The sequence below is a fragment of the Leopardus geoffroyi genome, chromosome C2, assembly GCF_018350155.1.
Source record: "Leopardus geoffroyi isolate Oge1 chromosome C2, O.geoffroyi_Oge1_pat1.0, whole genome shotgun sequence".
Lineage (NCBI taxonomy): Eukaryota > Metazoa > Chordata > Mammalia > Carnivora > Felidae > Leopardus > Leopardus geoffroyi.
Window position 1 is genome coordinate 94,710,759 of NC_059333.1, and position 17,714 is coordinate 94,728,472.

The following is a 17,714-nucleotide window of genomic DNA, read 5'->3' on the forward strand; positions in this document are numbered from 1 at the left end:
AACAAGGGAATCAACTGCTCCACTCTCTTATTACAGCCCAGATTTCCTCTGGCCCAGCAGTAGGAATGTTTAATACAGGCGGCAAATATGAAATACGGGAGAAAGCATTAGAAATAAATATACACTATTGTATATTGGAAAGTGGCAAGAGAACAGATCTTAAAAGTCCTCATCACAAGGAAAAACTGTATAACTGCATGTGGTGATGGAGGTTAACTAGACTTGCCGTGGTGATCATTTTGCAATATATACACATATTGAATTAATGTGTTATATACCTGAAACTAATATAATGTATGTCAATTGAAAAACAAATCAAATATGCCAGATCCCTTCTTTTAACAAGTTACAAAAGTTAGCTATTTATCACTCATTTTCATGATTAAAAATAATACTGTGTAAAATTTGTTAGGTAACAAGATTGGAATTTACTTATTATTTTCCTTCATAATGAGAGAGCTTGATGTTATTTATATAGAGCCTACTTAGCTTCTTGAGTTAAGAGCATTGTTAGTAATTGTTTTAATTTTTTTCTTTCATTAAACCATTAGTATTTTTTTAATGTTTATTTATTTTTGAGAGAGAGAGAGAGAGAGAGAGAGATTGAGATCATAACTGGGGGAGGACAGAAAGAGAGGGAGAGAAAGCATCCTAAGCAGGCTCTGAGCTGTCAGTACAGGGACCCACACAGAGCTCGATCTCATGAACCATGAAATCATGACCTGAGCTGAAGTCAAGAGTTGGTTGCTTAACCTCTGAGCCGCCCAGGCGCCCCAAGCCATTATTATCATTATTTCTTGTCCTATCTTTCAAAATCAAGATATTTCTCTTTCCAAAGCTCTCATAGCTGTGCTCTACTCCTTTGGTATGACTTGGTCCTAGAACTGTAGGTGAAAAGATGCAGAAATCCCTGGGAACATGTGGGCGAGCACCTCCAGTGGTCTCAATGTGAGCTGAACCATTCCTTTGCAGGCATTTGGCAATGTGTGGGGTCTTTTTCAGCTTGTCACAATGACTAGAGGGTACAGTCAGCATTTGGAGCCAGAAGCAAGGATGCTTAAGGTCTGCAGTGTGAGTAAGAGAATGTTGCTGGCTTCAATCCGACCAGGTGCTTTTAGAGATCAGCTGCTAGAATATCCAGACTAACGAATGTGACATTAAGCAATTTGAGAGTGAAGGAGGAAAGGGTGGGGAGGAAAGTTATGTAACAGTTTATTTAGTCGTAAGTTGCGGGGCTGTATCAGCTAAGTGTGAGTTGGAAATTTGAAGATGCCGGGTTAACTTGATGTGTCTTTCAGAGAAGGTATGATAATGAAGAGATCCGGGGGACACAGAATACCAGGCTTGAATTGCTGTGGTCAGGGAAGAGCCTGCTACCGCTGGTCAAAAAGGTAGGACTTGGCAGCTTTGTGTATTCGTTTTAATAGACTGGGTATTTGGGAAGTTTTCAATTATGAATCAATTATATATCCTTTGAAAGTCACAGCAGAGCAAATTTTAAATTATTTTACGTTCCAGTCTTCAGCATCCATTTAACCATTAAAACTCAAACGTGGACTTGTAGGTAGAGTGTGCAAACTTTATTATATACATAAAGACCTGGTGGGCCACAGAACTCCACAACTGGTCGGCCAAAGAACACATACAAGTGGCCAACGAGCACAAGTAGATATCTCAACATCACTAGTCCTTAGGGGAATGTAAATCAAAACCAGAGCGAGGTTCAACTTCATACCCAGAAGGATGGCTCTCACGAGAAAGATGCACAAGAACAAGGGTTGACAAAGATGTAGGGAAATTGGAATACTCCTACATTGCTGGTAGAAATATAAAATGGTGCAGCCACTGCAGAAAACAGTGCAGCAGTTCCTCAAAATCTTAAACATAGGAAGTGAGATTACTGGGCCATATGGTAACTCTAGGTATTTACCCAAAAGCATTGAAAAAAAATATGTCTGTATCAAAACTTGCAGATGAATGTTCATAGCAGCATTATTCAGAAGAGCCAAAAGGTAGGGACAACCCAAATGTCCATCACCTGATGTATGGTTAAATAAAACGTGGTTTATGCATACAGTGGAATGTTTTGTGGCCATACAAAGGAGTGAAGAAAATTAATGGATATGGGGTTTCTTTCTGGGTTGATGAAAATATATAGTTGTACAACTTTTTTGAATATATTACAAACTGGTGAATAAATACAATTTTAAAGGGTTTTAAAGTATGTGAATAGATGTCTAAAAATTTTTAGTGGAAAAAAAGAGAAGTACTAATACATGCTATATTATGAATGAATCTTGAAAACATTATGCTAGGTGAAGAAAGCCAGACACGAAAGGCCACATATTGTATGATTCCATTCATATGCAATGTCCAGAATAAACAAATCTATAGAGATAGAGTCTGTGAGTGGCTTCCAGGGGCTGGGACGAACGGACAGTAGAAAGTGACTGCTAATGGATATGGGGTTTCTTTTGGGGGAGTCACAATATTCTGAAATTAGATATTAATGGTGATGGTGCACAACTTTATGAATATACTAAAAAGCCACTGAACTGTATACTTAAAAAAATAAACTAAAAAAAGAAAAGAAAAATTGGTCAGACTTCAGGGATGATCATTTTAGATCTACATTTGTGAGGATGTGTATTATGGTAAGTGTGATATAGACAGAGAACTTTAATTCATACCCTACCCAACCAAAGACTCCTGTGGGTCAGTATTCTCATCTGATTCTGCTTTGTGTTCTCAAAGCATTTATCACAATGTTTTGGATATAATAGACAATAGTTACTGGTTACAATAATAATTTACTGGAGTTTTGGAAAAATATTAAGAAATATATATTATTTCCCCAATTTTGAAAACGATCTATGAGCTCATGTGTAATTATGAAATTGAGCTAAGTGTATATTAAAAATATATAAACCCTAAGATTTACTTTTATACATATTTACACTACCAACAAAAAATACTGCTCAGTCAGGCTCTTATTTTCTCAGTTTTGAAAGGATGGAAGAAGTTACAAGGGAAAGATCAGGAGATTAGACTAGATAAAAATGGAAGATTCTTATGTTCTGACTAAACGATTATACTAAAATAAAAAAGGTGGGGCGCCTGGGTGGCGCAGTCGGTTGAGCGTCCGACTTCAGCCAGGTCACGATCTCGCGGTCCGTGAGTTCGAGCCCCACGTCGGGCTCTGGGCTGATGGCTCAGAGCCTGGAGCCTGTTTCCGATTCTGTGTCTCCCTCTCTCTCTGCCCCTCCCCCGTTCATGCTCTGTCTCTCTCTGTCCCAAAAATAAATAAACGTTGAAAAAAAAAAATTAAAAAAAAAAAGTAGGAAAAAAAAAAAAAGGAAGTAATATACTAGAAAATACTTGTTTTCAAATGAACTGCTGTAACTTGCATAATCGCCCAGTAGGGGGCCCTGGTACAGATTCCTCCTAAGCAGTCCTCCCCGCTCACCAGCTTTGGCTGGGGCCAACCTCAAGGTTGCAGAGGGCAAGCCCTTGGGAATCTTTGAAGACACTCCAGGCAGTTAGGGTCTGCGTGCAGAGCAGAGTGGAAGCGTTCACAGCCCCCAGAAGCAGCCGTTAGCCAAGAGCTGGCAGGAGTCCGGTCCCCTCCACCCTCTGGTGGCGTGACACTGCAGCAAGCCCTGCACTGTCTCCGGAGTCCCCTGGCAGGTTTGCAGCCCAGCTGCCCACAGTAAAGTACATGCAGACACAACAAAACACGACACATCCTTGATGGCTCCTTTCTTGCTCTACCTTCCGATCCTTCCCTGCCAGGGCTCCTAACAACTCCCTAAGATGCCCCTTTTATAAACTACTTTTACTTACATCCTTTACTCAGAGCAGACGCGTGGGCCAGCCCAACCTGAGAGATCTACTCAGAAAATAGGAGCCTTGGTCTGGTCCATGCAGTCATTTAGTGAGTGCCTAATGTTGGCCTGGATGTGCTCTAGCTCTTGTAAGAGAGCATGCCCCCACAGAGCATTACCAGAGGAGCAGTGAAGGCAGTGACAAAGTGGACAGGCCGTGTAAACAGTATCTATGCAGCAGGGGGCCGGAGCTTTGAAGGACAACGAAGGCAACGGGATGGTGACGGACTTGAGGATGGGAGAGGGTGACTTTAGTTCCAGATGTCAAGGAACTGCTGTTGGAGTTGTCACCTCCATGAGAAAGGGCAACCAGAAAAGATGGGGGCCAGACTTGATTATATAAAAGAATATACCTCCCTTACATCTTAAACTTTGTCTTGGTTGAAGCCTGATTTAATCCAATCTAAAGAGATATGATCCACCCTGGAATGAAATGTGTCATCATTTTAAAATTGTGTAAATCTTTCCATGAAGATTGAAGCCTTGGTTCCCCCATTAATAAGTATTTCCTGAATCACATTTGTGGGATATAAAATATCAGTACCAGACAAAATGATAAGATAGAGCTGACAAAATTAGTTGAGAAATTTTCTCATGGTAGAAGCTATTGGTATCTAAATAGGAGTTACTTTTAAGGATGATGCGCTCATAACTTGCTCTTTTTTATATTTAGACCCAAAAAAGCATTCTGACCACTTTCTCATTTATGCTATATTGACAAACCAGATAAAGCAAACCGGGCAATTAAACTTGCAATCAAGTCTCACGATGACCTTCTGTCAGGGACAAGTAAAAAGAAAAAGAAAGAAAGACAAACAGGGCAAACATTTCTTCCCACAATTTAAAACATCTGCTTTAACAGCTTATCTAGGAAGCAACTCTAAGTTGCTCTAAGAATCTTCTTATCTCAAATAATGTCTGAAGAGAGGGAGAGGTATAGATTTTAAGAAATAAATGTAGGACTTATTTTGCTGAACTTTGAGCTATACCAAGAATTCAACGGACACTAACGAAGCAGAGAAATAATTTGAGGTAAGTGTTAGGAGGAAGCTAAACATGATGGAGCAGTGGACTGGGGTGGGCTGGGCTGGGTCGGGGACAGCTTTTTAAGATTGAGTAGCTTGGGAAGGCCTCCCTGTGGAGAAATGTTGAAGCAGGGAGTTGAGTAACAGGAAAGGACTGCCCATCGGAGGATCTAGAAGAAATCATATGTAGGCAGAAGGATAACCAAAATGTAGAAGGCCCAAAGAATAACCTTGGCAAGTCTGCGGAACAGCCAGACCTAGGAGTTGGGAGGGAACGGTAGAAGGTGAGGCTGAGAAGGTCATGGCTGGTTCCTGTGGTTTGGCCACATTTTAAAGCCCCAGCAAGTAGTGGCCCAGGCAGGAGGCATCTTGTTAGAACAGACTATGATCTCACGTACTTTGGAACGAGAATGTTTGTAAAAGTGCATATTTATTGGTGGGAGGCACGGTGCTGAGCTATGTAGGTGAATCATCTGTTACTTCTCACAAACGTGTCTGAGCTGCGCACTGCTGTTATCCCCATTGTATGGATTTAGACCTCAGGCTCAGTTACCCAAGTTCACACAGTCAGGCGGGTGGCAGAGCTGGGATCAGAGCCCAGGGAGCTGGGATCGGACTCCCAAAGGCTGGCTGACGAACTCCTTTCTTGCTGCATATCCTCCTATTAAGGAAAAAAATCGATTGACAAAAGAGAAAGGAAAGAAATCAGGAGAGTTTTAATGAATGGCATAGTTAAGAAGAGCTTTATATAAAGGCCAGGAGTCAATTTACCCTGATATCTAATGACTATTGAAGAGAATTTGTTACCAGAATAGAAATTATTATCTTTTGCATTCAGCGTTCAAAATCCAGCTGTCACTGCTACGCAGTTCTCTATTTCCAGGCTGCCGCCTCTTGGAGGGGTAGGGCAGGAATGCACGTAGGATGCCTGCAAATGTGTGGCACCCCCAGCGCTGACCAGGGCTCTGGCCCTGCAGTCCACCAGCTGTCATTGCCATTGCTGAGGAACGCTGTTTACAGCCTGTACAGAGCCTCTGCAAAATAAAGAAAAGTACCCATTTCTGCAGGAAGACACAGCCGACCTCGGAGCCCCCCTGCCCGGGGTATCCTGGTGCGGGCTACATCTGCACACTGGTACCTGGTGGCCTGTTCCTATGGACGTGTTTTGCAGCCTTTGCCCTGGTGGTTGTGCCACCAGTCTCTGCTCCCAGAAACATTTCTTTTTTTTCTTTTTTTTTTTTTTTTAATTTTTTTTTTCAACGTTTATTTATTTTTGGGACAGAGAGAGACAGAGTATGAATGGGGGAGGGGCAGAGAGAGAGGGAGACACAGAATCGAAAACAGGCTCCAGGCTCTGAGCCATCAGCCCAGAGCCTGACGCGGGGCTCGAACTCACGGACCGCGAGATCGTGACCTGGCTGAAGTCGGACGCTTAACCGACTGCGCCACCCAGGCGCCCCGCCCAGAAACATTTCTGAGATGTGTTTTGTCATGCCGACCATGGGAGCTGGTACACCTGGATAGGGGTCATCCCATCGTCATCCCACACTGTTGTCCGTGGCGTGGAGCTCTGACGAGAGCCAGCTCTGATGCCATTTGTGTATCCTGGACTTCCAGGTAGACAGGTTCACGGGTCTGCTACGGGGTCTTTCTTCTCAGATTGGCAAACCTGACAGCCGAGGGGTTCAAAGCCTCTGTGGCTCTTTCCCAGTCATCAGCATAGCACAGCAGTCCCGTGGGGCTGTGGCGTGCCATGTACTTGTACTGGTACTGGTACGTGGTACTAACTTGTACCACGAGTCAAGCCAGGACAAGGGACTGCCTTTAAAGAAGGAACTTTAACAGATATGTGATCCATCCACTCCCTTTTATTGCTGAGTTTTATCGACAGGCAAGCTACATGTCGGCACTCATAACTCAGGCCCTCAGAACCACTGAGTCCTTGTTTATATCCTGGCCTGGGCATTTTTGTTGAGCAGTGCTATGAGAATTCTTATAAAGTGTATAATTTCTGCATTTGCTGACAGTTATTGAAAACGTTATCCATTATACTATTCAGTTGCCTTCTTTTAGGTCCCACACGAGAAACTTCTTTGGAATTTAATTTTTGAGGGATACCTTTTTATTTCTTTAATTTATTCACTGGGTAAGAAAAACCGGGAAGCTCAGACCCACCCTGGCATGCCATCACCATAATAATGTTGATGTTGTGGTTCGGTATTTGCTTTCTGTGACCTTGATGCTTTTCCTTTTCTTTAACCATATCACATGTATGCCCTTTACTGTACATTATCCAAGATCCATCCCACCCACTTTTATTGGGTAGGAGTCAGCCTATATTAAAACACAAATGAATGAAATGAAACTACGTGGAGACTAATGTAGATTTGTCTGTATTAAATCCCATATCATAAAGCCACTAAATCGTAAGGTGGTTAGCAAGTTCAGTAACAATTTATTATAGATTTACAGCATTGTTTAACCTGTGTTCCAGTGTTCTGGCCTTTCCTGTTCCATAATGTGCTTTACTTTGTCTAATGTTTGGTATAATATGCCCATTGATATTTTATGCAGTTATGAACTGATTTATTTGATCAGTATACAATTGCAAGTAAACATGATTATACGGTGGTGTATGCAGTGTGAGACAGTTGCCATTTGCATTCACTTTATTTAAATTTTATGTATTTATTTTGAGAGAGACAGAGACAATGTGAGTAGGAGAGGGACAGAGAGAGAGGGAGAGAGAGAATCCCAAGCAGGCTCTGTGCTGTCAGCGCAGAGCCCAGTGTGGGGCTCAATTTCACAGATTGTGAGATCATGACCTGAACCGAAATCAAGAGTTGGATGCTTAACTGACCGAGCCACCCAGGCACCCCATATAGTTACCATCTGTCACCATGCAAAGTTATTACAATATTATTGACTATATGCCTTACGCTGTATTTTGCATCCCTATGGCTTATTTATTTTATAACTTGAGGTTTGTACCTCTTAATCCCCTTCACCTATTTTGCGTGTCCTTCCACCCCTCCTTGCTCTGGCAACTAACAGCTTGTTCTCTGTATTTATGAGTCATTTCTATTTTGATTGTTTGGGTTTTTTTAGATTTCACATATAAGTGAAATCATGTGGTATTTGTCTTTCTCTGACTTCTACCACTTAGTGTAATATCCTCTCTAGTTCCATCCATGTTGTCGCAAATTGCAGGATCCCTTTTTTATGGCTGAGTAATAGTCTGCCACATTTTCTTTATTCTTTCATTGATAGACACTTAAGTTCCTTCCATATCTCAGCTATTGTAAATAATGCTGTAGTAAACTTGGGGTGCAGACATCTTTTCGAATTAGTGTTTTTGCTTTCTTCAGGCAAATACCTAGAAGTGGAAATGCTGGATCATTTGGTATTTCTGTTTTTATTTTTTAGAGGAACCTCCATACTATTTTCCAGAGTGGCTATACCAATTTACAGTCCCATTAGTAGTGCACCAGGGGTCCCTTTTCTCCACACATCCTCACCAACACTTGTTATTTCTTGTCATTTTGATAAGACAAAGAATTTGTACCCACAGAATCTGCATTTTAACAGGATACCCACGTGATGCATATTCACAGCCAAGTAGAAGAAGAATTATTTTATGCTATTCTAGTAGCTTGCTAACCTGCACATTACATCTCTCTTTATCCTTCATACTTTTCTTTCTGAAACATAGTTATAATGATATTATCATCCTATTTCTTGCCTGGGCATGAGGATTCTCTTATTTAATAAGAACCCTGGTGGTGTGATCTTTTTGTTGTTTTTTGTTTCTTGTTTTGTTTGTTTGTTTGTTGGTTTTTTAAACACAGATTGTTAGGCCTTTTAACGGATCTGTGGTGGGGCTTGGGAATCTATTTATTTTTTTGAACAAACATCTCAAGATATTCTGATGGCAAAGCAGGTTTAGGAAACACTGGTTCAATGATATAAAATCAGCCTCCTGAGCATTTCCATCAGACCCTCCTCAATATGGCCTTTGTCCATTTTCCCCTTTCTCCACTCATTTGCCCATTTTTCTTTACTATCCTCCGAGACCCTGGCCTCACCAAACTCTCTTCCAACACGTGCTGCATTTCCACACCTCAGTGCCTTTTCTAACTCTTCCCTCAGTGTGGGATGCACACCTTGCCACCCTGCTTTGGGCTTTATTTAATAGGATCCTTTCTGGCCTTGCTGCGATCCACATCTTTGGGAGAGTGCCTCTAGCCCTTTCTCTGAGAACTAAGGACTCCCTCCTCCTTACACCCATTACCTTTTCATTTTCTAGTACCTTGTTTGCACCCCACTAGCCTAGTAAGCTCTCTGGAAACCTCTGTGCTGTTTCCACCTCTGCCCTAACTCCCAGCTTATCACTGTATTTTTCCACTACGAAACTCTCAAATATATGTCGAATTGAATACATACATACTTTGGAGAGATCATGTCCTATTGAATATCATTTATGAATAGTGCTTAAAACCACAAGTAATTTGAATTTTTTTGTGTTTATTTGTTTTTGAGAGAGAGAGAGAGAGAGAGAGAGAAGAAGCAGGGGCGGGGCAGAGAGACAGGGAGAGAGAGAATCCTAAGCAAGTTTTGAGCTATCGGCATGGAGCCTGATGCGAGGCTCGAACTCGCAAACTGTGAGATCATGAGCTGAGCCGAAACCAAGAGTCAGACGCTTACCTGACTGAGCCACCCAGGCGCCCCAAACCACAAGTAATTTGAAATGAAAAACAGAATATGTGGAGTATTCGATGCTCATTGGGTTATTTTCAAAGGATGATTTTTATCTCCTGAGAGGCTTATTTGCCTCTTTTATGATAGTTTATTTTAGTAAACATTTTTCCAGTGCATTTCCATTTTTCCAACCGCTTGGGCTCCTGCTGTACTTCCTGCAAGCATCACCTGCCGATGTTGGGGACATTCTTTCAGGCTTTGCCGTTAGTGTATAAAAAGCTAATGAATTACTTTGAATTGCTTGGTCCGAGTCCTTCTTAGGAAACTATGATAGACTTCTTATTAGTTTTCGTTGTTGTTTCATGGTGATTTTTATTTTATTTTTTAAAAAAAAATTTTTTTTTTCAACGTTTATTTATTTTTGGGACAGAGAGAGACAGAGCATGAACGGGGGAGGGGCAGAGAGAGAGGGAGACACAGAATCGGAAACAGGCTCCAGGCTCTGAGCCATCAGCCCAGAGCCCGACGTGGGGCTAGAACTCACGGACCGCGAGATCGTGACCTGGCTGAAGTCGGACGCTTAACCGACTGCGCCACCCAGGCGCCCCTCATGGTGATTTTTAAAAAAAAGAAATCCTCTGTGTAAAAAAAAAAAAAAAAAACAATATTATATCTACAGTCTGCTGGAATGTTTACCTAGCTTGTCATAATTTGTTGTTTTTGTTTCAGTAATTCAATACAACTCTAAAATACTTATTACCTTCTTACAGGTGGTTGATAGTGAAAGATTCCTTTTTACTGTATATGAAACCAGACAGTGGTGCCATTGCCTTCGTCCTGCTGGTAGATAAAGAATTCAAAATCAAGGTGGGGAAGAAGGAGACAGAGACAAAATACGGGCTCCGAATTGATAATCTTTCAAGGTAGAAATTTCAAGTATTTTAAAAAGATTTCTCTCAAAAACAAAGTTTTTCTCCCAACCTTAAGTGAAGGAGGAGGTACAATAATTTAAATGTTAGAACATTGTTATTTAGAACTCATCTTTGATCAAAAATAACGAAACTACTTTTCTTTATATAAATTTTTAAGAATTAAATATTCAGTGTGCAACAGAATAAATAATCGCATGTATTGATTTGTGTTTGTTTTAACAAAATGTATGCCTATTAATAAAATTAACTACTCAATGGTACCAGTTTACCAAACAGTAAGCTAAGGAGTGATAGTTTCACATTTTTAAGAAACAAAACTTTATAAATTGATATCCTTTAGTTAACATAAAAACGTGATTTGATTTACAAAAATTCTGTTTACACATAGATTTTAAGAAAGATCTCTTGAAAGGATACTCAAGCATACATTTACTATAGATTTTATTAGTGAGTGTGTGTGTTGATAAATGTTTCTTTCTGGAAGGCTATAGTTATGTAATACGTGTTGTCATTTTCTCTAAATATACATTCGGCCTCATGTATATGAATATATTATAAATTTTTCTCTTTTTCACACATTGACTATATATGTGTATACATACATACACACACACACACACACACACACGCACATCCTTTCTAATACACATTGGCATGTGTTTTGTGTGTCTGTGCATGTATGTATGTGAAAAGATGTTGACCTTCCTGATTTTCTCTGATGGTAAAAGGTTCAAGATTATCCCCCTCACAGTCTGGTACAGTTCTAGGTCATAGTAAATACCTTTATGCATGTTAGCATGAAGGAGTGAGTAAATAACCTGAAAATTTATTTTTGCTATATTGCCATATATTGCTCTATATATGCAGTTTAAAAGCTTGCTGAAAATGTTCAGAAGTCTGCTTTTTTGATAAAAGTAAGATACTCTTTGCTTAAAATTTTCAACAAAATGGCATGTGTTTAATTGTTAATTTTTTTTTAAAGAGACAAAACACAGAGTGATCATTCTTTTCCACATTTTGCTTTTCTTTGAAGGACTCTTATTTTAAAATGCAACAGCTATAGACATGCTCGGTGGTGGGGAGGGGCTATAGAAGAATTCATCCAGAAATATGGTACCAACTTTCTCAAAGACCATCGATTCGGGTCCTATGCTGCTATCCAAGAGAATACATTAGCCAAATGGTAAGATCATTTTGCTCTAAGACTGTTGAGGTACTCGTAGTATCTAATATAATAGAAGGTATAAATTCATCTGGAATCAATTTTCGAGGCTGTGGTAAGATAATATGCATTATACTTAACAAGGGCCTTTCTTTATAGGACTACCTGAGCATAGATTAGTTTTCCAACTTTTGTTTTTAAGATTTTTACAGTGAGCTTGAGACAGCTAGCTTTAGATTTGGAAGTTTGGCTTTAAAAGCTTAACGTCATACATTTTTTAATGATGCAAAGAAAATGTTTATTTAAGTTATTAGCCATAATCTAAGGACGAGAATTTACTTGCTAGGTATTTCTTTTAAATAAAAAGCATTGCGTGGTTTTCTGCCCATGGATGGGAAACTGGTCTGTTTTCAGTCTCAGAAGAACAATGGTGTGAGTTCAACAGGATGAGAGAATTCATCTGACTCATGTGATGATGAGACCAATTTGTTGTGCTCTCGGCAGAATCGGGTCGCTTGCTTCCGTCTACTTACTGTGCTTCCTGCTAGTAGACAGAAGATGGTATTTTCAATCCTTGGTTTACAGTTATGCAAAGTAAACTGGCGGCTTTGTAGAAACTCAGGCAGTGGCTTCGGTCTTTCACTTTGCCGTAAGATATGTTTGCTTTCTTTCTTTCTGTAAAACAGAAATAAATGACACACACACAAAACCCTTGTTTTTTAGGTACGTTAATGCCAAAGGATATTTTGAAGATGTGGCAAATGCAATGGAAGAGGCACAAGAAGAGATTTTTATCACGGATTGGTGGTTAGTATTTGTCTAGGGGGATTTGGTTCGGAGGCCTCTCTGTTTAGAAATGTAAAACAGTTGTGCTGTTCCAGAATCATACGTTATGAAAACCAGCAGTACCTGTAGATGGTCTGGCCAGAGTCTCAACCAATTAACTGGAATAGCCTTCAGTGAAAGGTCTTTTCAAAAAACTTGGCATCCAAATATATCCTTAAAATATTTAGTTTTAACAGTTTTGGTTTGTCTTTCCAGTTGGAAGTAGACACTCAAATATTCATTTCAGTAAAGATTATTTTGCAGTGCAAACACAATTGTACAAGTGAGAGAAAATAATCTTCCTTGGGTGCCTTCCTCATTTGGCATTTCAGTCACCAGATTCAGTGAATATCGTTCTGGATTGTCCCTTTGAAGCTGGAAGAGTTCCATTTGCCTATTACTATTAAAATGTCCTTGGTATTGACTAGGCCTATTCAGCTTTTTTGGAGATACATCAGATTTCAGCTTTTTGGCCCCCTTTACAAATCTCCATGAGAGCTATGATGCTTCACAGAGCCACTGGAAATCTTGTACCGAAAACTCATTTAGCTCTTGAGAAGTTGTTCTCTTGGAGTTGGTATATGCTTGATAGTTTGACTTTAGTTCCAGTTACCCATCTGCCTGGACAGTTAAAACCCACTGCAGCTGCCAGAATTGACTGCAGTGGAAATGAACCTGTCTTGAATCTGTTTTCCTTCTAAGAACTTAGTTGTTGAAATACTCTTTATTTTTCCCTGTCCTGTTTCCTTCCAAATGCTACCTTTCACATCTAAGCTGTGAAAATATCATCATAATTTATTTCCTCCTCATTCTAGATTTTGAGGGGGAGGGAAGAAGAATTAGGAATATGAACTCATCCTCTTCTTTTGTCTCAGTGATGTGGAAATCTATAATTCTACAGCATGCTTTCCCAATCTGAGCACTATTGATATTTTAGACCAGATAATTCTCTTTGTTATGGGAGGTTGTTCCGTGCATTGTGGGATGGTTAGCACCATCAGCAGCCCTGGCTTTTACGGATTAGATGCCAAGTAGGCTCCTAGTCTGTGATAATGTCTTCAGACATTGCCAAATATCCCCCTGAGGGCAGAGTCCTTCTTAGTGGAGAACCATTGATCTAGGGTCGATAGATGAGGTATGTGGGGGTGCCTGGGTCACTCAGTTGGTTAAGTGTCCAACTCTTGATTTTGGCTCGAGTCATGATCTCACAGTTCTCAAGTTTGAGCCCTGCATCGGACTCTGTGCTGGCAGTGCGGAGCCTGCTTGGGATTTTCTCCCTCCCTCTCTTTCTCTGACCCTCCCCTGCTCGTTTTCTCTCTCCCTCTCTCTCTCAAAATAAATAAACTTAAAAAGATAAAGTATATGATGGTCAGTATCATGTCTGTGATGTTTATTCTCGTGTGTGCAGAGGAGCTTAATCTTGGCCTTTATAGTCACAATTTGTCTCTCTACTCAGTTACTGGGAATAAAAGAAAGTTTCATACTTAAGAGCTATTTCTTTGGTTGAATACTTTATAAGCACTTATGTGAATAAATTCAAGCTTAAAATAGTACTATATTCCTTCAGAAAATATTTCTGAAAGTTTGATGAAGACATGAGAGAGACTGAAAATAGTGTTTCCATTGAGCCCATATTTTCATGTTTTATGCAAGAAAATAATATTCTTTTGAAGGTTCTGAACACTAAAATACAGGCTCTCATTTAAACATCTAAAGAGTTGGAGCCTTGAATGTTTTCTACTGTCGGCAAGAAAATAAACCAGGTTATTTCTTTTCTATGGCTGTCTAGGATAACATCTTATTACCACACTACCTTTGAAATAAAACCTTCGTTGTAACTTCCCTCATGACAAGCGAAGAAAATTCTTGTCGTGCAAGTATATTGCAAAAGAGAGCATCAGAAACTGAACCAGTGCTGATATGTCCAGATCTGAGAGAGTGAAAAGCATAAGTAGAAGATGCACATGTCCTATAGAAGCTTCTGATCTAATTCAAGAGCTGCCACATGCTTAAATGAAAACTGTACTAATAGGTTTATAAAATAATTCATGTGCAAACAAAGGGGGATATAGTGAAATGAGAAGCAACCTGGGACCTTCTAGTGCTTAGTTCCTTTGTTCATTAATTCATTTAACCACCCAGCCATTCACTCATTAACTTATTCACTCATTCATTCTAGATCTATTTAGTGAGCACCCACTCTGTGACAGGTACCAAACTAGGCTGTGCATATATAAAGATGACTGAGAAGCAGCCCCTACTCTGGAATGAGATTGAGTAAGGAAGTCCTATGGAAGACAACAGATCGGGGAAAACTGAGTGATGAGCATTAAGATAGCAGGAGGCTGTGAAGAAGGAGGGAGCCCTGAGGCAGGGCGATAACTGAGCCTACAAAGCTTCACCTAAGAGAAGGCTGGCCTGGGGCTTAGTGCTGGAGTTGACCAGATGGAGATAGGCAAATGTTTTTGGCAGAGGGATAGCCAGGACCAAGGCATAGAAGGGTGAGAGTGCACAGCAACTTTGGAGGATGGTGGAGGTTGTGTGGAGCTGAAGCATAGCATCCTTTGGAATGGCGGGTAGAGATGGCCCCCAAAAGATGGTTCAGGGGAAAACTGTGAAGGGTGCTGGCTGAGCTGCTAAGGAGTTTGCACTTAGTCCTGTGAACACTGGGAACCACTGACAATTTTTAAGCATGGGGATTTTAATCCAATTTGTTTTCTAAAAGGCATCATTCTGGTAATAGTGTAGAAGAGGAATTAAACACTGGTTCTAGAGACCACTTGGCACGCCCTTGCTATAGTCCAGGAGAGAAATGGCAACGGTCTTTGCTCAGACCACCTTAGGGACCTGATGATTACGGACTTGGGGCAAGTCCTGTTTATCTTTCTCAGGGGTAGTTTCTAAGGCACAAAGTAACATTGAAAATAATAGTGATTATTTGTTAAATTCTTACAAGTGCCAGGGGCACAACCAACTTGTTATAGTTGAGAAAAGTGAGACCCATAAGGGGGAGGGGAAGGAAACTGCCCACAATCACCCAGTTGGCAAGTGCCAGTGCCGGCTGGGCTCCAGGTGTGTCTGCTGTAGCGTCCCCATGTCATGAAGCCACCTCTCAGGGGAGCCTGCTACTCGGATGGTGTCTGAAGTGCCTTTTATTTTTATTTATTTTTTTGAAGTTCCTTTTAGATCTAAGATTCTTTAGGTGCAGATTGAACTATTTTGAGGCACTAAATAAATTTGTAATCAGATTGGGATAGATTTAGTTAGGAGAAATTTTCTTTTTTTTTTAATTTTTAAAAAAATGTTTTATTTATTTTTGAGACAGAGAGAGACAGGGCATGAGCAGGGGAGGGGCAGAGAGAGAGGGAGACACAGAATCTGAAGCAGGCTCCAGGCTCTGAGCCATCAGCACAGAGCCCGACATGGGGCTCGAACTCACAAACCGTGAGATCATGACCTGAGCCAAAGTTGGACGCTTAACCGACTGAGCCACCCAGGCGCCCCAGGAGAAATTTTCTAAAGAGGTAAATTCTGAGGTAGGCTGTCCAGTTAGAAGAGGTAATGACTCATTAAACAGCCCAGACTATCTAAAAACTAAGAAGAGTACATTTCAGCTGGATGTGAAGGTGTCTTAAGAGATAGTTTCCATATAAAGATCAGTGAGCATTCTCTACTTCGTGTGTCTGGATTAACCACAAGAACATTTGTTTTCTGTCTTTTCTGTGCTTGGTGCTATTTCAAGGACTTAGCTCTTCAGTGTTCATTGAAGTATGTCCTCAAATGAGGTTGGACACCAAGAGGTGGCTCCGAGCTCCATTGGTACATGGCTAATTGCTCTTAGGACAGATCTGGAGAGTGTGGCTTAGCTCAGATTTCTTCTTGATGGTGGTGATTATAATTCATCAGGCATGTGTCAGCAGGCACGTGTACGGTAGCATGTGGAATCTTCGCCGTGGTGGGTTCTCTCCCCAGCCTGTCAGGGTGAGGAGTGCAAGCCGCGTCTGCCACAACCTCTGTGCTGAGCCTATGCATGAACCATGTCAGAAATTGACAGGATTAGTAAAACTGAAGAGTTTTAAAGACCAGATTTTCTTTTTTTTAAATTTTTTTTAGCATTTTATTTATTTTTGAGACAGAGAGAGACAGAGCATGAATGGGGGAGGGGCAGAGAGAGAGGGAAACACAGAATTGGAAGCAGGCTCCAGGCTCTGAGCCATCAGCCCAGAGCCCGACGCGGGGCTCGAACTCACGGACCGCGAGATCATGACCTGAGCTGAAGTTGGACGCCCAACCGACTGAGCCACCCAGGCGCCCCAAGACCAGATTTTCTTAAGGTTTTAACTTTAATTCCGGTATAGGTAACATACAGTGTTACATTAATTTCAAGTACACAATATAGCGATTCAACAGTTCTGTACATTACTCAGTCCTCATCATGATAAGTGTCCTCTTTAATCTCTATCACCTATTTCACCTCCCCCCACCCCCTTCCCTCTGGTAACCATCAGGGTGTTCTCTGTAGTTAAGAGTCCGTGTTTTGGTTTATCTCTTTTTTTTTTTTTTCCTTTACTCATTTGTTTTGTTTTTCAAATTCAACATATGAGTGAGATCATATGGTAGCTGGCTTTCTCTGGCTGATTTATTTCACTTAGCATTATACTCTCTAGCTCCATCCATGTTGTCGCAAATGGCAAGATTTCATTCTTTTTTATGGCTGAATAATATTCAATCACACACACACACACACACACACACACACACACACATCCCATCCCACATCTTATCTATCCATTTATCTATAGATGGACACTTGGGCTGTTTCCATAATTTAGCTATTGTCAATAATGCTGCTATAAACATAGGGTTGCATGTATCCCTTTGAATTAGTGTTTTTGTATTTCTTGGGTAAATACCCAGTAGTATGATTACTGCATTGTAGGATAGTTCTATTTTTAACTTTTTAAAAAAATTTTTGTTTATTTTTGAGAGAGAGAAACATGGAGGCATAGGAGTTGAAGCAGGTTCTGTGCTGATTGAGAGCAGAGAGCTGATGTGGGGCTCAAACTTATGAACCGTGAGATCATCACCTGAGCCGAAACCAAGAGTGGGACACTTAACTGACTGAGCCACCCAGGTGTCCGTATTTTTAACATTTTGAGGAACCTCCATACTGTTTTCCACAGTGGCT

General features: G+C 40.7%; 1 protein-coding gene across 5 annotated transcripts in view; it reads left to right on the forward strand.

Annotated features, from left to right (window-relative positions):
- Window positions 1–17,714, forward strand: part of PLD1 (phospholipase D1) — a 205,797-nt gene that overhangs the window by 93,182 nt on the left and 94,901 nt on the right. For all 5 annotated transcript variants that reach the window (XM_045502972.1, XM_045502974.1, XM_045502975.1 and 2 more), the window contains 4 exons: window positions 1,299–1,391; window positions 10,378–10,530; window positions 11,573–11,722; window positions 12,425–12,508. In XM_045502972.1, coding sequence (XP_045358928.1) covers window positions 1,299–1,391; window positions 10,378–10,530; window positions 11,573–11,722; window positions 12,425–12,508 — 480 coding nt within the window. The remainder of the gene's footprint in view (window positions 1–1,298; window positions 1,392–10,377; window positions 10,531–11,572; window positions 11,723–12,424; window positions 12,509–17,714) is intronic.